General features: G+C 42.4%; 1 protein-coding gene across 2 annotated transcripts; it reads right to left on the bottom strand.

The window, feature by feature from the left end:
* Window positions 1–262: 262 nt before the first annotated feature.
* Window positions 263–10,453, bottom strand: LOC125508577 (P-loop containing nucleoside triphosphate hydrolases superfamily protein). 2 transcript variants are annotated; one of them, XM_048673329.2, is made up of 13 exons: window positions 10,041–10,453; window positions 8,475–8,613; window positions 7,771–8,199; window positions 7,009–7,253; window positions 6,347–6,474; window positions 6,152–6,270; window positions 5,981–6,073; window positions 1,897–1,998; window positions 1,714–1,816; window positions 1,212–1,295; window positions 1,053–1,148; window positions 817–944; window positions 263–575 (listed from the first exon to the last, which is right to left on the bottom strand). In XM_048673329.2, exons 1-13 carry the CDS (start codon window positions 10,337–10,339, stop codon window positions 474–476), a joined length of 2,067 nt encoding a protein of 688 aa, XP_048529286.1. In that variant the 5' UTR covers window positions 10,340–10,453; the 3' UTR covers window positions 263–473. The 2 variants fall into 2 exon arrangements, with proteins under 2 accessions (XP_048529286.1, XP_048529287.1); XM_048673330.2 differs by having other exon boundaries at window positions 8,475–8,608; window positions 10,041–10,448.
* Window positions 10,454–23,753: the final 13,300 nt, after the last annotated feature.

The raw sequence follows: 23,753 nt of genomic DNA, 5'->3' as shown, positions 1-23,753 counted from the left end.
CGATTTGATCCACCCAAATTCGCTACTTCTCCATTTCCTTCTGAAATGTTTGGTCAGTTCATAGCCTGAACTAACAGGGTCTAAAATGGACTTCTTACTAATAAACCACCTGTCGTTTAGGAAGTGTAGTGCTGCTATGAAGCATAGAGGCTCACAAACATATTGTAACTTGAAATTTATGTAACAGATTAGCTGTTATTTTCCATAGTTCATTTTCACTTAAGGTGATACTGAAGAGGTGCATGGCAGGCAACACTATTAATGACAGTGTAATGTTGTGGGTTAATCAATGAACCACTTATTTGTGGTAATATTCATGGTGAAATCATTGAGCCACTTATCTGTTGTGATGATTTTATTTGTACTTACTACTACATCCCACAATGTAAGACGTTTTTTGCAAGCTATCATAGCTTGCAAAAACGTCTTACATTATGGGCCGGAGGTAGTACTTGAGAATATCCCCATACAAATTAGATTGATAGGCTGCCAAACTGCATGTTCCATTCTTCATAAATCCCCAATTCGCTTGTGGAAACAGAAGGTCTGACCTCCTGCAGAGCAGCCTCAAAGTCCTGTCATCCAAATAAGCGTTCAGAATTAGAACATTACCATCTAGGGGAATGATTCATAAAACAGAAGCTTGTCAGAAATAAACATTTCATATTGATCGCTAGGGGAAAATAGTACTCCCTCCGTCCCATAATATAAGTTGTTATTACAACTGATATACCTTATATTATAGGTCCGAGGGAGTACGTTTTTAGTGGTCAGAAGGCCATCACTGTCTGAACTCAAATACGATATGACTAGTACCTTGAGCATCACCGGACGCACTTCCTCCTTGTTGAGCTTTGTGATTTCAACACCCTGTTGGAGAGCTTCTCTCAGTGGCCCCATTGAGGCATCTTTCACAAGATTTTTCATATCAGATCCCGAGTAACCTGGAAATAACAGAGAACATTGTTTAAATCTTACAACAGGAAAATTCAGTAAAATGGCATAATGATCTAGGTTTAGAAACATGATGAAAGCTGAATGATTCTGTGCACCTTCTGTTAACTTGCAGATGACACCTGTTTCTTTCTCTGAGAGCTTGAAAAGGCCATCCTTTTCCAATAGATTGCGAATTATCCAAGTACGTGCTTCTTCACAACCATGAAATAGTCAGTTTTCTACGGCTATTCCATAGAACAGAAATAGAGCATTACCTGATGAAGGAAGGGGGATGTATAGACGCTTTGTCAGTCGCCTGCGTGCTGCTTCATCTAATTCTTGAGGTCTGTTTGTTGCTCCTGCCATCATTTTTACTCCACGATATTAGTATATGCTACAACACATAGTGATTGATGTTCCAAGTTCAAATTGTTGATCCCAAACTAAAAAATACATGGAGCAAAAAGCGGATCTGCAACGAAGACAGGTCTAACAAGTAATGATCGTCATAAGTCCCAACCCATGGAGGAGCTTAAGCCTGTTTATTAGGGGTGTGTTGGTAAGCTCTGCTATTGTCGTTCATCACAATATGATATTCAACATCACTCCACGGGCTATGTGGTAGAACTTCAAAACATAGCTCTAAGCAAATGTGCATATGCAATTTGCGGAGAGGAAAAATGCAGACTTTGTTGATGCTTCAATCCCATAAGGCAAATCCTAGAATGACACTTGTAATATCATATAAGAAAGTACACCTTTCCATGCATGAGGTACCTATAAGTAAAATTTGCTCGTTTCCACTGTCAAAACCTTCCATCTCAATTAGAAACTGTGTTTTTAACCTCCTACTTGATTCATGTTCACCATCTGATTTGCGCTGCAATCATGCTTAAGGCTGTCAAGTGTCAAAACATGCAATGGATATGGGCACAACAAAAACAACACATAGAACAAAACCTGAGATAGTAGTGAATCAATCTCATCCACAAATATGACAGCAGGCTGACGACAACAGGCTACACCAAATAGTGCCCGGACTAGCTTTTCGCCCTCGCCAATCTTGCACCAGCAAAAGAATTAACAAATCAATATCAACATAGAAGACAAATTAACAATCAATATCAACAACAAAGCCTTTAGTCCCAAACAAGTTGGGGTAGGCTAGAGCTGAAATCCATAAGATCTCGAAACCAACTCATGGTTGCATGTGGATAGCTACCTTCCACGCCCCTCTGTCCATGGGTAGTTCTTTGGTGATATTCCCGTCTTTCAAATCTCTCTTCACGGACTCCTCCCATGTCAAGTTTGGTCTACCCCGACCTCTCTTGACATTATCAGCACACTTTAACCGTCCGCTATGCACTAGAGCTTCTGAAGGCATGTGTTGTGTATGCCCAAACCATCACAGACGATGTTGGACGTTGGACAAACTTCTCTTCAATTGGTGCTACCCCGCTCTATCATGTATATCATCATTCCGGACTCGATCCTTTCTTGTGTGGCCACACATCCATCTCAACATGCGCCTCTCCGCTATACCCAACTATTGAACATGTCGCTTTTTAGTCAGTCAACACTCAGTGCCATACAACATTGCAGGTCGGATTGCCATCCTATAGAACCTTCTTTTTACCTTTTGTGGCACTCTTGTCACAGAGAACGCCAGAAGCTTGGCACCACTTCATTCATTCGGCTTTCATTTGATGGCTCACATCTTCATCGATATCACCATCATTTTGCAACATTGACCCCAAATATCAAAGGGTGTCCTTCTGAGGTACCACTTGTCCATCAAGGCTAACCTCCTCCTCGTGCCTAGTAGCACTGAAACCGCACCTCATGTACTCGGTTTTAGCTCTACTAGGCCTAAAACCTTTCGATTCCAGAGTTTGTCTTCATAGATCTAACTTGCTATTAACCCCCGTCCGACTAGCACCACATCATCTGCAAAGAGCATACACCATGGGTATCTTCTTGTAATATCCCTTGTGACATCATCCATCACAAAAGCACAAAAGATAAGGGCTTGAAGTTGACCCTTGGTGCAGTCCTATTTAATCAGAAAGTCATCAGTTTCGCCATCACTTGTTCAAACACTTGTCACAACATTAACGTACATGTCCTTGATGAGGTAACGTACTTTGTTGGGACTTTGTATTTCTCCAAGACCCACCACATGAAATTCCACGGTATCTTATCGTAGGCCTTCTCCAAGTCAATGAACACCATATGCAGATCCTTCTTTTGCTTCTTGTATATCTCCATAAGTTGTCATACCAAGACAATGGCTTTCATGGTTGACATGAAACCAAACTGTTTTTTGGTCACGCTCGTCATTCTACTTAAGCAGTTCTCAATGACTCTCTCCCATAGCTTCATTGTATGGCTCATTAGCTTAATTCCATGATATTAGTACACAACTTTGAATATCCCCTTTGTTCTTGAAGATTGGTACTAATATACTTCGCCTTGATTCTTCTGGCAACTTGTTTGCCTGAAATATGAGGTTGAAAAGCTTAGTTAGCCATGTTATCGTTGTCTCTGAGGCCTCTCCACGCCTCAATGGGGATACAGTTATGGCCCATCGCCTTGCCTCCTTCCATCCTTTTTAAAGCCTCTCTGACCTCAGACTCCTGGATTCTTGCACAAAACGCATGTTGGTATCTTCAAAGGAATCATCCAGCTCAATGGTAAAGCTCTCGTTCTCTCCATTGAATAGCTTGTCTAAGTACTCCTGCCATGTATGCTTGATTTTCTCGTCCTTCACCAGGAGCTGATCTGCTCCGTCCTTGATGCATTTAACTTGGTTGACATCCCTCGTCTTCCTCTCTTGGATCTTGGTCATCTTATAGATGTCCCTTTCGCCTTCCTTCGTGTCTAAGCGCCGGTAGAGGTCCTCGTACGCCCAAGCCCTTGCTTCACTCACAGCTTGCTTTGCGGCCTTCTTTGCCACCTCGTACTTCTCTATGTTGTCCGATCCAGGTGTAGGCGTCTGAAAGTCTTTCTTCTCCTTAATAGCCTTCTAGACATCATCGTTCCACCACCAGGTATCTTTAGCCTCACTTCTACTTCCCCCAGTCACCCCCAAACTCCTCTGAAGCCACCTCATGAATGCAAGTCGCCATCTTCATCCACATATTGTTTGCATCACCTCCTCCTCCCAAAGGCCCTCCTTAATAACCCTCTCCTTGAAAGCCTGAGCTGCCTCCACCTTGAGCAACTTTGGCCCGCCTATCCCGCCAGGCACGAATTTGAAAGCAGAAGTCAGCCACCACAAGCTTATGTTGAGGGACAACACTCTCTCCAGGTATCACCTTAAAATCTAGGCAAGCACGCTTGTCTTCTCTTCTCGAGAGAACGAAATCAATCTGGCTAGAGTGTTGACCACTAGCAAAAGTCACTAGATGGCATTCTCTCTTTTTAAAGAGGGTGTTAGCTACAGTCATGCCATAAGCTAGAGCAAAGCTTAAGACATCTTCTCCTTCTTGATTCCTGATGCCATAGCCAAAGCCCTCATGCACCGCTTCAAAACCTGTGTTAGATGCACCCGTGTGGCCATTGAGGTCTCCTCCTATGAAGAGCTTCTCGCCAATAGGTACACTCGTAACCATGTCCTTCAGGCTGTCCCAGAACTCCCTCTTGTGCTCTCACTGTGGCCTACTTGCGGGGCATGTGCATTGATAACATTGAGAACTAAATCCTCAGCTACCAGCTTGACCAAGTACTCCGGTTCCCTAGCCTCTTCTTGCCTCTTGATGTCTACCACTCCATACTTGAGGCTGTTGATCAAGATGCCTGCTCCATTTCTGTTTGTAGTTGTCCCCGAGTACCACAGCTTGAAGCTGGTATCCTCCACCACCTTCGCCTTCTGTCCCCTCCATACAAGACTAGGACAATCAGCATGCTGATTTTGACTGTGAAGTAAGCATGTTCAAACTCCCCAAAATAGGCAGCCACATACAGGCAGAAATAGAATCTCTATCCAGATTTTTTAACGCAAAAAATCTTCCACTTCTTCTATGACCATAGAATAAAGTGTTTTAGACATGATACAGATATCCGAGGATATACCTTTGACAGAAAAATAATACACTTTATGTTCTCATGACTAATACAGCTTAAAGCTACAATAGACACCAATATTCCATGTATTTCTTGGCTAGTCCAGCAGTTATACAGTTACAGGAATCTCAGCAAGACAGACCCTTTTATTATTTACTGGGTTTAAGAATTAGAAATTTTACCAAGTTTTATCCTACAAGGTATTTATAAATGATTTATGTCAAGTCTAAATAATTCGTATACAAAACACTGATCACATTAAACTGCCCAAATAAGTCACTTTCCATTCTGTAAGTGTTTTTATCATTTAACCTACAATGAAAGATGAAATATACAGGAAAAGCATTATCAGAATTAAGCTAATCTAGATCTATTAGGAATCAAATTAATATATAGAATTGGTAACAATATGCTCCATAGAGCTGGAAAGTGCCAAGGCCTCTCAAGAACCTGTGCAAAACTGTTTAGCTGAGCAATGCATTGCAGGAGTGGTACATGTACCACTCGCATGCATAATGCAGTCAGTCAATGCGGCGTAAACTTGGGAATGAACTAACAATACCAAAAGAATAATTTTTGGAACACATATGTTTGCCCATTTTCATTCTAAATAAATTTGATCTCGAGTTGTCAACTATCAATACTTTTGAGGAACACAGAAAACTGCATCCTGCCACAAGATTATTTGTGTAGGAAGTTAGGAGCAGGTTGTCAAAAGAATACAGGACAGATACGCTTAGAAACATGTTTACACACCCTACTGTATACTGCTTCAAGTTCTTTGTTATTAAGCTTGGAAGCATGGACAATGACAAACTTATTATCACATATCACAAACATCAGTTAGCAGATAGAAAAATCAATTCAGTTGTAACACCTCATTAGTATGTCAAAGATATTAACATAGCATAACAGAAAACGACTGCAAAATGGGAGAAATGTGTCAGTATTGAAAAATCAAAACAAGTGCCAGACATACCCATTTGCTCGTGAGTGAACTTGCAGATATGTAGAAAAATGTTGCCTTAGCCTCACCAGCAATTGCTTTTCCAATCATGGTTTTGCCTGTTCCCTGTGGGAATAAGTGTGCATGCATTAAGATTAAGAAAGAAGGGTAGGCACAACACAGTCAGATGAGATAAGTACCCACAGGAGGTCCAAATAGTAGTAGTCCTCTTCCAGGTGACCGACAACCACGAAAGATGTCTGGACGCAGTAGGGGCCAAATAACCATCTCTGTCACACACTTCTTTGCATGATCCAAACCAGCTATTGCAAGTTGGCATGAATTAGTTACACAAAATACATTAAAAAAATCTGAAGAACTAGGAAGATATGTACCTACCTATGTCATCCCAGCGAACATTAGGGTCTTTATCCATTATTTCGTTACTAACATGCTCAATAAGGCGAGGTTCCAAATTCCTCAACTTCTCAGGAAGCTCACCATCAGGGCCACAAAGCATTTCTAAGCTGATGGTGGTGATTTTTATTAGTAAGATATGATAGCAAGCACCACCAATATATTTAACATACACATATATTTTTAAGGCTACTCATGCATGCAAAAGCCAGATTGGATACCATATAAATTGATCCAAAATACAGTTAATGGCAAGAAACTGTAATAGTTATTTGCATGCTCATGATTTGAACGGCTTTTACTAATGTACATTTAGTTAAGTGATCAAATTTAAGTTCATGTATTAGTTTAACATTAGACAAACCAGTAATTACATTTATTGATACTTAAGTCAATTAACATTTGAGGTGAATGATAGCAATGCGCAATTCAAGGGGGTCTTTGCCAGGAAAGGGAGGGGTAACACTTTTTTCCCTAACATAGAAATGGTTGATATTTGAAGACAGAGACTATCTCCACAAAATGCTGCTTTTTACCATCACTAAGCAAGAAACCAGACGCTAAAATGACAAACAAACTCGCTAGATATTCAGCACTCCATATTGGTTCAAATGCTATCAGACAATTAAGTTTGAATTACATACCATTTTTTTATTGTATCTTCCATGGAATCATCATTTTTTCCAGCAACTCCTCGTGAGTTGATTGCGTTGCAAGCAGATCCACCATTGTTTCGGATAGGGGGGACAAAATTACCACGTGGTCCACGACGAGAATTCCAGCTTGGCCTCACACCATAATTCCGTGTACTAAGGTTGTTATCACATTGCGGAGATACAGAAGCACCTTGGTGGCCATTATGCCCATGCTTTTGCACAGTGTCCATCGCCTACAAAGCAAAAGCCAAAAGGCACCCACCGAACAAGGTTACAGCAAGTACAGATATATTGAACTTTAACCGAAGTGGATATAAGCCTAATCAACCCTTGTAATTTAGGGATTTAATGGAATAAAAGTGTCTTCTGCTAAAAGGATAGTGATGCCATCTGACATTATTGTTGGTGTGGGCCATGCAGCAAGAGCATCGTGCATCACAACAAAGAAAATGAATAAAACAAAGAAACTATCTCATATTCTATGCAATGTGCAAAAAACAACAAAAGTCATGACATGAAAAATTGTGAAGACAGAAGTCACTCATTACATATGAGTTAAGCTTGAATGGTAAAAACCGGTAGCAACCTATTATAAACCATAGGTGATTATGGCATGTCCACTTTTCTTGGAGGAACATAAAAGAATTCCTGTAAAAGAGCGTTCTCTAAAATGCTTATCAAGCAGGGAATGAAAAATTTGAACCAGTATTGGCAGCACGGCTAAGTGCATAATTTGACAAGTGCACATACCAACTTTATCCTAGCAGTCACAAACCCATTGGCAGGAGCATCAGCTTCATCTTGGTTTAATAGAGAATCCGCATGTTCACATATAGGACTTCTGAACCCTGTATGCTTTCGTTTTGAAGTCTGCAATGGCCCACAATGTTTCTTATCCTCTTCAACCCCCAGATAAGCAGGACGTGTGTTATCATTTTTATTTGTTCTGATCTCATTCTCAACACAAGCAAACTCTTTAGACATGTTCCCCTCTGATTTGAACATATTCTTGTCTGACACACTATTTGCCTTCAAGAACTTGTTACCGTACAATGATGTTATTTTTGATTGTGCCATCAATTTTGAAGCCCCAATGCTAAGCTTCTCATTGTCTATGCCAGCTGGGCTTTCCTCAATATGTGGACCCCCTTGAATCGTGAACTTCTCGCAAGCTGAGTTCTTTTGAATTAAATACATGCCAAGGAGAGAAAAATGGCAACAAAAATTAGCAGGCAAACACCATTATTTGTGAATAATCAAGATGTGTGTGTGTGTGGGCATGCGTACGTGTGGGTGTGTCTTTTGACCTTAAGAAAAATTAGAAATGGAAAGGAAATTAAGCAAAAGGGTCACCGACTGGATGCGCCCCAGAGAAAAGTAGAAACGAGATAGAGAAGGGAAAGGAGTTTGAGTGATGAAGATGCGCTTTAAGAATAATATAAACTAGATCATACCTGTTGATCAGCAACATTTCCTTTGGATTTCTCATGAAAAGCCTGAAAATACTTTGAACACTTCATCTTTTCATTGCTAACGTCGCCTTGCTTTGGAAAAACACAACCAGCATTCTTTTTTGCGAGCTCAAACGCTGCACTGAGCTCAAAACACATCCAAAGTGAGGATTGATACCAAACTAAGATATGCCCAAGATAGCATGCTTATAAAGTATAAACTTGAACATTCCCGCAGATAACATGACGTCAATACTAAATTGGTTAGATGTGTGACTTATATGTTCACAATAAATCCAAGAAATTTCTTAATAATATAAAGTGATGATAAAATGTTATATCTTCATCAGCACAGAAGAAAAAAGATCTCTCAATTTCAGAACTCTCACTGATTATATTTCCTAATTCCTATCCTATATCCATTGAAATGATGTCGCAGAGACCATTACAGATATCTGAAGTTAAAACCCAGAAGAAATTGTACCACAACGGGATTCTGCCCCTTCATCCTTGGTGGCTTCATGAGTCTATGCCGGTGAATCATCCTCGTATTCTTCCCTCTTTTCCTCACTATTACACTCTTCGTCCGTGTGTTGTGGATGAGCCTACTGCCCAGCCATCCAATTCTAATGTCCCATATTCCTCATCTCAGCCTACCTATGGCTTGCGTCATCGCCCGCTTCTGCCAGTTGACCGCTATGGTTTTTCTAGTGCTGGGACGCTTTTCTTGAGTTGACTTCTTATCGTGATGTTGTTGTTCATCCCGAATGGCAGAGGAGATTGCTGCTCTTGAGCACACTGCCACGTGGGATCTTGTTTCTCTTCCTCCCCAGGTTTGTCCCATCACTTGTAAATGGATCCACAAGGTTAAGACTCACTCTGATAGTTCTCTTGAGCTACAAAGCTCGTCCTGTGGCTCGTGGCTTCAGCAGGAGCATGGCCGCGATTACGATGAGACTTCTGCTCATGTGGCCCATATGACCATGTTCGCACACTTGTTGCGGCCTCTGAAGCACCGATACGTTCAAATGTGCCGTATCGGCATGCAGGACGTCACCGATACGGCGATACGCATGATACGGGTATCCCTGGCTTATCATGATTTTCGATCTAAAACAAAAAAAAATGCCGGGACGGCGCCGAAGCCTAGTACAGGCCCACTCCAGCACTCACAAAGTCGTAACCCTAAACAACTAGCGCTCTCTCTTGCCATTTGTTGTGCAGCAGATTGGATCAAGGATTCAGCGGCGAACGCAGAGTTCGTCGCCGCGCTGCCGCCACCGCCTCCGCTGCCTGGATCCGCTCGCCCCCATCTGGACTCGCCTCGCCATCCCGTGAACTCCTCTTGTCTCCGCAGCCATCGCCAGCAAGGTATTGCCCCCCCACCACCACCCTTCCGATTTGCATATTCTTAAAGGTCAGTAACTACGACATTTATTGGACCTCAGCAATAGCAATTCAGCTTTTGTATAATAAAATAGTGATGGAGCTGCCAAAATCCTTGCGTCTATCATGAACTAAGCATGAAACGTCAAACTGAATGAATCAGACGCCAGGTAGGGTTTGTACCGGTCCGAGTCGGAGGCGCCAACGCGGGAGGCAGCGGCGAGACGGGAAGAGGCTGCGGCGCGGATGGGCGCGACGAAGGCGGCTTCAGGGCCCGTGTAGGCGGAGAGGGTCTGGGAATCGAGGAAGCCGAGGAGGCGGAGCACGAGAACCTGCGCCGCCGCCGCATCCCCGCGCTCGAGCGCGGCGTCGGCGCCGAAGAGGAGGGAGTGCATCCGCCGAAGCAGCCCATCCACCTCCTTCCGCCAGTTCGTCTGGCTGGCGGAGGAGGAGGAATCGGCATCGTGGGGTTGCTCCGGCATTTCGGGTGTTTCAGAGTTTCGGCGATTTGGGAATTCTCGATTCTCCTCCCGCTCGCGGCTGCAGGGTTTTACGGCGTTTTTACCGCGTTTGGTTCGTGACAATTTTGGATCTCTCCGGACTGGATTAGTGGTGGTTTTCATCAAAAGAAAAAAAATGACGAGTAAGTTAGGGGACGCGTATTTGATGAACCTGGTTCCACGTGTATCCTTATGAATAGTAAAATTAAAATACATACTAGTAAGAAATAAAAGAATCTGATTTTTTAATATACATAACCAACCGGTTCAGGATGTAAGTGGTGTTGGGTCCCACTAGTCCCACATATGTCATCCACCAAAAAACGTTAAGTGGCGTTCGTGTACACCCAGGAAAATTAACCGACACAGGTCGATAGCCTAGAAAAGTCCATCAAGCCAACGGCAGTCCACAATTCTCGTTCGCGTCCTTCCCCAGTCAATCGCCATGCCCTAGGCTAGGGCGCCGCCGCCGCCATCTCCACCGCACCACCTCCCCCGCTTCCAATCCTTCCTTCATTCCATGGCGTCGTCGTCGCCGTCGTGTTTCTCGAAGAGACCGCCATCCAAAGACATCGCGGGCGACCAAGCCGAGCCTTGCGAGGATGCCTTCTCTGCTCTCTCTCCCCTATCCTGCCAATGCCCTCTTTAGCTCCTGCTCCTGCGCCGCCGTCAAAGGGAATAGCCGAGGACCAAGTCGAGCCCTGCGTGGCTGCTCCCTCCCCAATCCCGGTGATGGCCTCTTCGGCCCCTGCTCCCCCACCTCCTCCTCTTCTCCCCCCCCCCGAGGACAGTTCATAGATCCTTCTTGTGAATTGTGGTCTTCCTGAGCCTTAAGGTTGGACAGTGTTGTTGTGAATGTTGTGTAGCTGCAGGTCAGGTTGTGTAAACTACTGTAGTACTACTTGTGAATGTTGCTACTACTTGTAAATTTGTCATGTGTGAATTTAGGCCATGTTAAAGAGTCTGATCTTCTATGAAATAAATTCATATGCAAGTTTTTTGAACATTTGAAGTGTGAGAATGTCTGAAGAAAGCAAATAGAATAATTCTACGTTTGCGTCCATTTGTTCTGATTGCTAGTTAAATTTAGCATTCATTCGACATTCAATGCAGATTTGATGGAAGTGACCATAGGTGACGTCGACGACCAGATGGTGTTGACGATCGACAAGCAAGCTGGAAAGTGGGAAGCCATGGAGCAGGAACAACATGTGTGGAATGCTATCGATGAGCAAAGGAAGTAAGTATCTGGTCCTCCTGTGTTTCCCTGTGACATTACTTGTATTCTTTGAATTTTTTTTGACCCCCTATGCTTGCGTTACAGATTAGATGGGCAGAAGGGAAAACGAAGGCATAAGGCGACAAAAAGAAAAGGCTGGAAGAGAAGAGGAAAGAGAAGAGGAAAGAGAAGAGAGAAGAGAAGAGGAAGAAGCAAGAGAAGAAGGGGGAAAACTAGGAGGAGGAGTTGCAGGGGAAGAGGAAACATGCTCGTTCGATGAACTATTCTAAATTTGTTCAAGAAGCTACGAGAGAGGAGCTACAGGTTATTCTTTTCGGATTCCTCTATTAAACCTCACTCTATAACACAAATATGCTTCTATACCTTCTTGAAATTAATAGCATGTTCTGAATTTCGGTGTTTTGTTATCTAGATACGAGATTCTCCGCCTATGACACATAGTCAAAGAGCGGCCAGATCTCCATTGGTAAGTTCACCGGTGGCAAACACGTGGAGATCTTCCCGTGGGCTTCTAGCAAGAGTTGCAGCCTCAAAAAGGGGCAGGTCTCCCTCAATGGGGATTGATAGTTCCCCTTTGGAGAACAGAGAAAAATCCGTCCGTGAGATCACCCTCTATCTTAGGATCCCCTTCTCCGATGACCACTCCATTTGGAGGTTCAAAAATTAATCATCCACGTGGTGAGTTGGCTTTGTTTTTTCTCTCTTGTAATTACACTTCTATGTAATTACAAGTTTAAAATGTTCTTGTGAGTTGACATTTTTTTGCTTGCCAATTAAGAGTCCGCAAGACATGAAGACTAACTTCTGCTGTTTGGAGAGATTTTGAACCAATTTATCGTCATAAGATAATGCTCAGTGCAAGCACTATCATGAAGTGTTTCAAGCCGGACGAGATGTTGGCACAAGTGGTGTAAGAAGGCACTTGGCTGCTTGCGAAAAAAGGTCAGATTTACACCTCTTTGTTGAGAAGATGAAGTCCTCGGTTTCATCTCCTGATGCCTCTATGCTTAAGCAATGGAACTTTGATCAAGAAACATCTAGAGATTTGCTTGCCAAAATGATAGTAATGCATGAGTTGCCTTTCTCAAGAGTTGAGTATAGTGGTTTTAGAGACTTCGTGAAAGTTTGAATCCCTTTGTTCAAAAATGTTTCTAGAAATACTATTAAAGAGGAGTGCATGAAACACTATAATTTAGAGAGGTCAGTGTTCTCTGAACATTTGAAGAAATACAGTGGTAGAGTTGCTTTAACAGCGGACATGTGGACATCTAATCAGACTTTGTCCTATCTATGCACCACTTGCCATTTGATCACCAACAAATGGATTTTGCAAAAGAGGATCTTCAGTTTTTTTATGGTGGAGACTCCACATAACGGAGTAACAATGTTTAGTGTTTTATTAAAGAGTTTGCAAGATTGTAATATTGAGGACAAAGTCTTTAGTATGACATTAGATAATGCATCAGTTAATGGTACAATGGTCAATCATCTAAGAAAAATCTGAACAGCAAGCATATGTTGCCTATTAAAGGTCAATTACTTCATATCCGTTGTGCATGCCATGTGATAAACTTGATTGTCCAAGATGGGTTGAGAACGATGAAAGGTGTGATATATGATATCAGAGAGTGTGTGAAGTACATTAAGAGTTCTCCCTCTCGGTTTGGCAAGTTCAAAGAAGTAGTTGCACAAGTTGGTATCTCTTGCAAACTCCCCTCGGCTGATGTGCCAACACGTTGGAACTCCACCTATGTTATGTTGGAGTCAGTGCTCCCCTTTCGAAGAGCCTTTCATGCTTTGGTGCAAAAGGACACGGATTATTTGTTTTGTTCGTCCTCGGGAGAGTGGAAAATGTTGAAACCGTTTGTGCTATGTTAAAAGTTTTTCACACAGCCACAAATGTACTTTCTGCTTCAAGTTATTATACCTCAAAATTGTACTTTCATCAAATCTGGAATGTGTGGTTATTGCTACAGAAGGAAGCATCAACAAAGGATGAATTTATTCGAGCAATGGTTGGAGAGATGCAAAAAAAAGTTTGATAAGTATTGGATGTGATCATATTTGCCAAACTGTATAGTTGTGATCCTTGATCCACTATTTAAATTTTTCTTCATCGAGTTTCGACTAAAACAAGCTTTTGGTCCAGATGTAGAAAAACACTTGGTTGCACTGAAAGGAGCTCTTGACAGCCTTTTCGAAGAATATTCTTCACAAATGACAGATGCATTGGATGAGTCCACACCTGAACAAAAATTTGATGAGGTTATGAATGAAGAGAATGATCCGTCGGCAGATTGGGACCAACACTTGAAAAAGAAGCAATGCGAAACTGCTAGCGAGCTTGCCAGATACTTAGAAGAAGACACATTCAGTCGCACGGATGATTTCAACATTCTTCAATGGCGGCATCTTCACTCATCTAAGTTGATGAGGACATCAATACCATTGTTACACCCACAGCCCCTACTGTTACATATATTGGACCAATTACTAGAGCTCGCGCACGCCAATTAAATTACCAGGTACTTTCGTTTCTTGGTAATGATTCTAATGTTCATGAGATTATGATGCTGCCTAAATTGGATACATTTGTTTTGCTTACAAATGAAGGGCCTAGCTTGGAGAAGGATGAACATTGGAGCAAGAACACGCATGGAGTTGATGGCATGCGCAAGGGGATCAAGAACGGAGTTACAAGTGATGATTTCAGGACTTTGAAGCCGCCATAAGGAGTGCATGAAGCCTTGGACGAAATATACAAGATGCCACTTCATAATATTCGTCCATAGGCTATTCTAGGTGCTGCGTCACCTTATTAATGGGCCAGGCCCATGTAATTTCGAAATACTTAAGTATAGGCTATTTTTAGAGTCTGTATGTGTGGGGAAACAAGAGTTAGGGTTGGTTTCGGACCCCACCCTCAAGGGCCACGAAATCCCCCCCCTTCCTCCATATATATAGCCCTTAGGGCGTCGTTTAGACTTTGGGTTTTGTTTAGATTAAAAGTTCGCCATAGCTGCAACTTCTCGTACTTCGTTTGTGTCCAACGACCAGACCAAGACGTCACAGAACCCCACCTTGATCAATAAAGCTTTCATCTTATATTCGCAATATCCAGATTGCAATCTCAGTTTCTTACTTGTTCTTCGTTTGCTCGCAGGAAATAGACCCTCGTGGTCAGGTTGATCGTGCTCCGGCGTGGTCAATAACCCCTCGGAAGTTGGTTTAGCGATTGCTAAGGCGCGATGTCTCGCACGTTCGTAGTCGGATCGTCAAGGTCGACTCCCACAGAAAACGATAGCCACCATCTCATCGAAACATCGAGACACCTTTGCCTCTATCAAGTGGTATCAGATTTCCAGGTTGCTCGATGAGATTTTACAGTTTTTCGTAGATTAGATTGAGTCTGTTCTTCATACCTACAGTCCACGAAAAAGCCACAAAAAAATTAGGGTTAGTTCATCATATCCGAACCAATATGAGCCTTTGCATAATCTTTTTAGGGTTTTTGCTTTGTTGAATTTGCGATTGCATCGTCGTGTCAAGTTGCTGGTCTTAGAGTCTAGTCTTTTAGAGTTTCGAGTTCTGGTCATAAGTTGTCACGCCTCCGCCGCACCATCATCATCGCCCATCTACCACCATTGCTTATCCGCCACCGCTCTGAATTCGTATCCATATACCACCACCAATCTGTATCCATATACCACCACCGCTACCATATACCACCACCGCTGCCATATACCACAACCATATATCCACCACCAATCCGAGTTCTTCTCATATTAGGTTTGTTCTTGAGATCAAACTAAATTCCGATTCGTGTTTCCTCGCCTGCGTAGGTCTCGAAAAAAAAAAGAGTCTGGAGACCCCCGGGCAGTTTTTAGGCCAAAATTTTCACGGGCAAAAATATTTTTCCCTATCCTATTTTTAGGCTTTTCCGAGTCTTTTGAGCCACGTGCCATCATAGTGATTTTTTGTCGCACTTTTTCATCGTCGCTGCCCTGATTTCCGAAAAAAAAGTGAAAAAAAATGCATGCCCATCCTATCAGTTTGACGAGGGAAGAGTTTTGAGACACTCGCCATTATAGTTATTTTTCGCAAAAAAAAGAGGAGCGCAAAAAAGAGGAGCGCAAAAAAAAGCGAAAAAAAGAGTTCCAGAGTGTGCTTTTCCCTTATTTACGTGCAGCGCCGTGATTTTGTTAGTGTTCTAGGCTCGCGTCTCTAGCACGGTCTAGCCTAGGACCAGCACAGTACCATCGTTGAGCGTTTATTCAACTTTGCATCTCTGAATTGATTATTGCTGACCCTTTTTGCTACCATACTATAAGCCTTCCCAGCTCCACATACATATACGTCGTGCGTTTGACTCTCCCTGGCAATCGCTCTATCCAAGCTTTTGAGAGTTTTGACTACAACGGTTGCCGATCACCGCCTGCTGCTGGGTAAGAACTGGTAACAATTTGAGATTTGCTTGACGGATTTGTGAAACCCGCCACCACCACCACTTGTTAGTAGTCTGTAGGATCATATTCTTGTGTGTTTCTATTGCTGCTAACCATGCCGGGATCACAAGCCGACGAGACTGACTGGGAGAACTTGACGAACAAGGAGCTTCATGATAAGTTTCAGCAAATGATGAGTGGACAGGTGCAAGATGTGCTAAACAGATTTGAAGAGGCCATGGAGAAGATAGATGGCATGGAGAAGACGTTTGAAACAAAGCTTGATAACAAGTTTGCTGGATTGCTTTCGCGTTTTCCACCAGCACCACCGGCTGCTCCTGCCGCACCTCTGCAACAACAGCAACAACACCGACTACCTCCACATCGGGAAATAGCCCTCCGCCGAGCGAGCCGTGTCCCTCTTCAGCCGGGCCAAACTGCCAGTGCTGCTGTTGCTACTTCTGTGGCTCCTACTGCTGATGTGGAGAACTTGACGAAGAAGGAGCTTCATGATAAGTTTCAGCAAATGATGAGTGGACAGGTGCAAGATGTGCTAAACAGATTTGAAGAGGCCATGGAGAAGATAGATGTCATGGAGAAGGCGTTTGAAACAAAGCTCGATAACAAGTTTGCTGAATTGCTTATGTGGGAGATTATGAGGATGAGGTTGATCAAAATCAGAACTACGTGCCACCACCAGCACAGCAGCCACCAGGTCGTCCACATGCAAATAATGGCAATGGTAGGGCTCACCCTCAGGTACGAGATCATGACCATCTCCCTAAACTAAAATTGAATATTCCACCATTTGAGGGTAGATATGTTCCTGATATATATCTTACTTGGGAGTTAGAAACTGAACAACGATTTACATGTTTACAATATCCTGAGGAGAGACGTGTTCCTGCTGCTGTTTGTGCATTCACTAGTTTTGCATGTGTTTGGTGGTCTGAGCATTGTAGATTATATCCTATTCCGGCTACTTGGGCTGCTTTGAAAACTGCTATGCGTACTCGTTGGGTTCCACCATATTATCAACGTGAATTACTTCAAAAATTGCAGCACTTAAGACAGGGAAATTTTTTTGTAGAAGAATATTATCAGGAATTACAAACTGGCATGATTAGATGTGGTATTGTTGAGGAGAATGAAGCTATGCTTGCACGTTTTATGGGTGGATTAAATAGAGAGATTCAGACGATTCTAGAGTATAAGGAGTATACTAATATCACTCGTTTATTCCATCTTGCTTGTAAAGCTGAACGTGAAGTGCAGGATCGACAGGCATTGGCACGGACTAACTTTTCTGCAGGTCGACCTTCATCATGGACACCACGTGCATCATCTACTTCCACACGTTCTGCTACACCGGCGCCTCCGTCGGCTGCCACCTCCAACCGTGATACAATAAAGCAGGCACAATCACCACTATCTGCCAAGAGCACACCTTCTGGGCCTGCAAAGAGCTCTTCTTCATCCATGGCATCAACAGGGCAAACACATGATATTATTTGTCGATGTTGCAAGGGTGGAGGTCATTATGCGAGAGAATGCCCATCTAAGCGTGTGATTGTTACTAAGGATGGTGGGTATGAGTCCGCTAGTGACTATGATGAGGAGACTTTGGCTCTTATTACACGTGACGAACACGGTGGAGACGATTCTGATCATGAGACGCAATACATGGCTCCTGAAGATGCTGACAGGTATGAATGTTTAGTTGCTCAACGTGTTTTGAGTGTGCAGGTTACACAAGCTGAGCAAAATCAGAGGCATAATTTGTTCCATACAAAGGGAGTTGTGAAGGAACGTTCTGTTCGCGTGATCATAGATGGAGGGAGTTGCAACAACTTGGCTAGCATGGAGATGGTGGAGAAACTATCTCTCACCACAAGACCACATCCACAACCTTACTACATCCAATGGTTCAACAACAGCGGCAAGGTTAAGGTAACACGTACTGTTCGTGTGCATTTTAGTATCTCTACATATGCTGATTATGTTGATTGTGATGTGGTACCTATGCAAGCATGTTCCTTATTACTTGGTAGACCATGGCAATTTGATAAAAAATTTGTACACCATGGTAGAAACAATCAGTATACTCTTGTTCATAAAGATAAAAATATTACTTTGCTTCCTATGACTCCTGATTCCATTTTGAAAGATGATATTAATAGAGCTAATAAAGCAAAACAGGAGACAAATAAGAGTGAAAATCAGATTGTGGCAAAAGAATTTGAGCACCAAATGAAGCCTAATAATAAACCATCTACTGTTGTTTCTGAAATTAAATTGAAAAGTGCATGTTTACTTGCCACCAAATCTGATATTGATGAGCTAGATTTTAGCAAATCTGTTTGCTATGCTTTTGTGTGCAAAGAGGCATTATTTTCATTCGAGGACGTGCCTTCCTCTTTGCCCCCTGTTGTCACTAACATTTTGCAGGAATTCGCTGACGTCTTTCCACAAGACGTGCCACCGGGATTACCACCTATTCAAGGGATTGAGCATCAAATTGACTTAATTCCCGGTGCTTCGCTACCCAACCGTGCACCATACCGTACCAATCCAGAGGAGACGAAGGAGATTATGCGTCAAGTACAGGAGCTGCTCGACAAAGGTTATATACGTGAATCTCTTAGTCCTTGTGCTGTTTCTATTATACTAGTGCCTAAAAAGGATGGTATGTCGCGTATGTGTGTTGATTGTAGAGGCATTAATAATATTACTATTCGTTATCGTCATCCTATTCCTAGGCTTGATGATATGCTTGATGAATTGAGTGGCTCTACAATATTCTCCAAAGTTGATTTGCTTAGTGGATACCATCAAATTCGTATGAAATTGGGAGATGAATGGAAAACAGCATTTAAAACTAAGTTTGGTTTATATGAGTGGTTAGTCATGCCTTTTGGGTTAACTAATGCACCTAGTACTTTTATGAGATTAATGAACGAAGTTTTACGTGCTTTCATTGGACGATTTGTGGTAGTCTATTTTGATGATATACTGATTTATAGCAAATCTTTGGAAGCACATTTGGAACATTTACGTGTTGTTTTTATCGCTCTACGTGATGCACGTTTGTTTGGTAACCTTGGGAAGTGCACCTTTTGCACCGACCGAGTATCTTTTCTTGGCTATGTTGTTACTCCACAGGGAATTGAAGTTGATAAAGCCAAGATTGAAGCTATTCAAAGTTGGCCGCAGCCCAAAACGGTCACACAAGTGAGGAGTTTCCTTGGCCTCGCTCGTTTCTATAGGCGTTTTGTGAGAGATTTCAGCACCATTGCTGCACCTCTCAACAAGCTTACAAAGAAGGATGTGCCTTTTGTTTGGGGTACCGCACAGGAAGACGCCTTCACGGTATTGAAAGATAAGTTGACACATGCTCCTTTACTCCAACTTCCTGATTTTAATAAGACTTTTGAGCTTGAATGTGATGCTAGTGGAATTGGATTAGGAGGTGTGTTATTACAAGATGGCAAACCTGTTGCATACTTTTCTGAAAAATTGAGTGGGCCTAGTCTGAACTATTCTACTTATGATAAAGAATTATATGCTCTTGTTCGGACTTTAGAAACATGGCAACATTATTTGTGGCCCAAAGAATTTGTTATACATTCTGATCATGAATCTTTGAAACACATTAAAAGTCAAGCAAAACTGAACCGTAGACATGCTAAATGGGTTGAATTCATTGAGACTTTCCCTTATGTCATTAAACACAAGAAGGGTAAAGAAAATGTTATTGCTGATGCATTGTCTCGTCGTTATACTATGCTTTCACAACTTGACTTTAAAATATTTGGTTTGGAGACCATCAAATATCAATATGTGCATGATGCTGAATTTAAAGATATATTGCAGAATTGTAAAGAAGGTAGAACATGGAACAAGTTCGTCGTTAATGATGGATTTGTGTTTCGTTCTAACAAGCTATGCATTCCAGCTAGCTCCGTTCGTCTTTTGTTGTTGCAGGAGGCGCATGGAGGAGGACTAATGGGACACTTTGGCGTGAAGAAGACGGAGGATATACTTGCTACACATTTCTTTTGGCCAAAGATGAGACGGGATGTTGAGCGTTTTGTTGCTCGCTGCACTACATGTCAAAAAGCTAAGTCACGACTCAATCCTCATGGTTTATATATGCCTTTGCCTGTACCTAGTGTTCCTTGGGAGGACATATCTATGGATTTTGTTTTAGGTTTACCTCGAACAAAGAAGGGGAGGGATAGCATATTTGTTGTCGTGGATAGATTCTCGAAAATGGCACACTTTATACCATGTCATAAAAGCGATGATGCTGTTAATGTTGCTGATTTGTTCTTTCGTGAAATTATTCGCTTGCATGGTGTGCCAAATACTATTGTTTCAGATCATGATACTAAATTTCTTAGCCACTTTTGGAGATGTTTATGGGCTAAGTTGGGGACTAAACTGCTTTTTAGTACTACTTGTCACCCCCAAACTGATGGACAAACTGAAGTAGTCAATAGAACATTGTCTACTCTGCTTAGGGCTGTTTTGAAGAATAATAAGAAAATGTGGGAAGAATGCTTGCCTCATATTGAATTTGCTTATAATCGTTCATTGCATTCTACCACTAAGATGTGCCCTTTTGAAATTGTGTATGGTTTCCTACCTCGTGCACCTATTGATTTGTTGCCTCTTCCATCTTCGGAGAAGGTTAATTTTGATGCTAAAGAACGTTCTGAATTGATTTTAAAAATGCATGAGTTAACTAAGGAAAACATTGAGCGTATGAATGCTAAATATAAACTTGCTGGAGATAAGGGTAGGAAACATGTTGTGTTTGCACCTGGAGATCTTGTTTGGTTACATTTGCGTAAAGATAGATTTCCTAATCTGCGCAAATCAAAGCTAATGCCACGTGCTGATGGTCCTTTTAAGGTGTTAGAGAAAATAAATGATAATGCATATAAACTTGAGCTACCTGCAGATTTTGGGGTTAGTCCCACTTTTAACATTGCAGATTTGAAGCCTTATTTGGGTGAGGAAGATGATCTTCCGTCGAGGAATACTCCATTTCGAGAAGGGGAGGATGATGAGGACATCAATACCATTGTTACACCCACAGCCCCTACTGTTACATATACTGGACCAATTACTAGAGCTCGCGCACGCCAATTAAATTACCAGGTACTTTCGTTTCTTGGTAATGATTCTAATGTTCATGAGATTATGATGCTGCCTAAATTGGATACATTTGTTTTGCTTACAAATGAAGGGCCTAGCTTGGAGAAGGATGAACATTGGAGCAAGAACACGCATGGAGTTGATGGCATGCGCAAGGGGATCAAGAACGGAGTTACAAGTGATGATTTCAGGACTTTGAAGCCGCCATAAGGAGTGCATGAAGCCTTGGACGAAATATACAAGATGCCACTTCATAATATTCGTCCATAGGCTATTCTAGGTGCTGCGTCACCTTATTAATGGGCCAGGCCCATGTAATTTCGAAATACTTAAGTATAGGCTATTTTTAGAGTCTGTATGTGTGGGGAAACAAGAGTTAGGGTTGGTTTCGGACCCCACCCTCAAGGGCCACGAAATCCCCCCCTTCCTCCATATATATAGCCCTTAGGGCGTCGTTTAGACTTTGGGTTTTGTTTAGATTAAAAGTTCGCCATAGCTGCAACTTCTCGTACTTCGTTTGTGTCCAACGACCAGACCAAGACGTCACAGAACCCCACCTTGATCAATAAAGCTTTCATCTTATATTCGCAATATCCAGATTGCAATCTCAGTTTCTTGCTTGTTCTTCGTTTGCTCGCAGGAAACAGACCCTCGTGGTCAGGTTGATCGTGCTCCGGCGTGGTCAATAACCCCTTGGAAGTTGGTTTAGCGATTGCTAAGGCGCGACGTCTCGCACGTTCGTAGTCGGATCGTCAAGGTCGACTCCCACAGAAAACGATAGCCTCCATCTCATCGAAACATCGGGACACCTTTGCCTCTATCAAAGTATCCCATCCTTCCTTGTATAGCTCGTGATGTTCTTGCTGTACAAGCTTCCGACATATCGTTAGAGTCGACTTTCAGTACCGGAAAGCGTTTGATCAATGATTACAGAAGTAGATTGCGCAGCGAGGCAATGGAAGCCTTAATCTTCCTTCAAGATTGGTTTAGATGTAATGATAAGCATGCCAGTACTCCTGATCAATGTCACTACTATTAATGGAGGTATGTGTGCACTACATAATATTGCTAATCAATTGTTCAATTGTAGCAAGCTTTGGGTAAATTTGGGGAGCATTTGAGTTAAATCTGGTTTATTTACGTCCATAGTTTCGAGTTGCGCTCTTAAAATAAATTGTGTATGCTGCTAACTTGTCTTTATTTACCATCGTTGCAATTATGATGTCATCATCTGGTATACACATTATGTTTTGAGTTAAACAAGGGTTTTGCTTTCCTCCTTTGCAATATAGATTAATAATCTTTTTAGGGAAGGGAAATACTCACTGGTATACATATCTTTATGTTAAGTATTGTCATTCAAAAATTCCACTTACTAGATATTTAATATCTTTTGTGAATTTTTGTAGATGCAGACTCAGGTTGAGCCATACACGGTAGGGCGGAAGACAGGAAGAGTTGCCGAGGTGGTAGATAGAAGCACAAAAGTTGTCAACTACAAATGAATAAATTCACTTGAGCTAATACATGCTGGATTCGTGGCGCAAGTTGTCGTTGCTTTGTGGATTTTGTTATTTCCTATACTGTGCATGCTACTCTGAATCTGCTACTTTGAATTTTAATTTTTATATGTCAATCTAAGTTGTAGAAAAATGTTGAATCTGGAGATTTAAAGTTGACATTTTCACTGTATGTAGTACAGTAGTGTAAAGGCTGAATATGGAGAATCAGAGTTACCATTTGTTTAACCTTATTTGCTCTGTACTGAATGATCTGAAGGGCTACTGATTAGGCATGTACTAACTGCACTATGTAGTTTGCTTTGTAAATATATGGCACTATGTGGATACCACGTACGCCACAGAAGAAATAAGTGGACTATGACATAGTCCCGCATAAGAAGTGGCGGTCAGAGCTGGTTAGTCCCACAATGTACACGAGTTGTCCATTTACATCTGGACAACCGGTATACCCGCTTATGAAGTTTCACAAAGAAATCATGTCTGTGGTAATCTGGGCAAAAATGACAAAATTGAAGCTAACACTATTTGGTGAATAGTGTCATTATATCAACAACGGAAGCATCAACGACAGAAGCATCAAGAAAAACTAAGGAGTAGAGGAAAAAATGGAACTAACTCGTCTTCTTCCTCCTCATCAAGGGCAGAGATATCCCAATGTGCTTGACTTCTAGAGCTAGAAGCCTTCACCGGAGGAGAGGTCGCCCGGGCACACTTCACTACCGACAAAGCCTGTGGCTAGGAGGCCTCTATTCTCTTCGTTGTCGGCGGAGCCTGTTGCCGGAGAACCTGTTGTCGGGGAGCCTTAGTGCTGGTCTCTGTGCCGGCGCGTTCGCCTTCAGCCGGCTCAGCGTGCTTCGACTTTTTCTTGACAGGTCTTCTTGAAGCTTTAGGTGTTGCGGCAATGTTCTTGGGAGCCGGAGGGACAGGGGGATCCTCTGCCTCTTCGTCCTCTGCTTCTCCTTCTTTGGAGTCGATGCCTGCCGCCCAGGAAGATTTAATGCTCCCTGAGGTTTTCACCCTATGGG

This window comes from Triticum urartu, chromosome 5A, assembly GCF_056163025.1.
Source record: "Triticum urartu cultivar PI428250 chromosome 5A, HENAU_Tu73, whole genome shotgun sequence".
In the NCBI taxonomy this organism is placed as follows: Eukaryota; Viridiplantae; Streptophyta; class Magnoliopsida; order Poales; family Poaceae; genus Triticum; species Triticum urartu.
This window is presented reverse-complemented; position numbering and strand designations above follow the sequence as displayed.

Coding starts and splice junctions, on each gene's coding strand:
- LOC125508577 (XM_048673329.2), bottom strand. CDS start 10,339: ATGCCGGAGCAACCCCACGATGCCGATTCCTCCTCCTCCGCCAGCCAG. Junction 1,296..1,713: donor CGAGCAAATTTTACTTATAG/GTACCTCATGCA, acceptor AAATGATGGCAG/GAGCAACAAACAGACCTCAA. Junction 1,149..1,211: donor CATCCCCCTTCCTTCATCAG/GTAATGCTCTAT, acceptor ATGGTTGTGAAG/AAGCACGTACTTGGATAATT.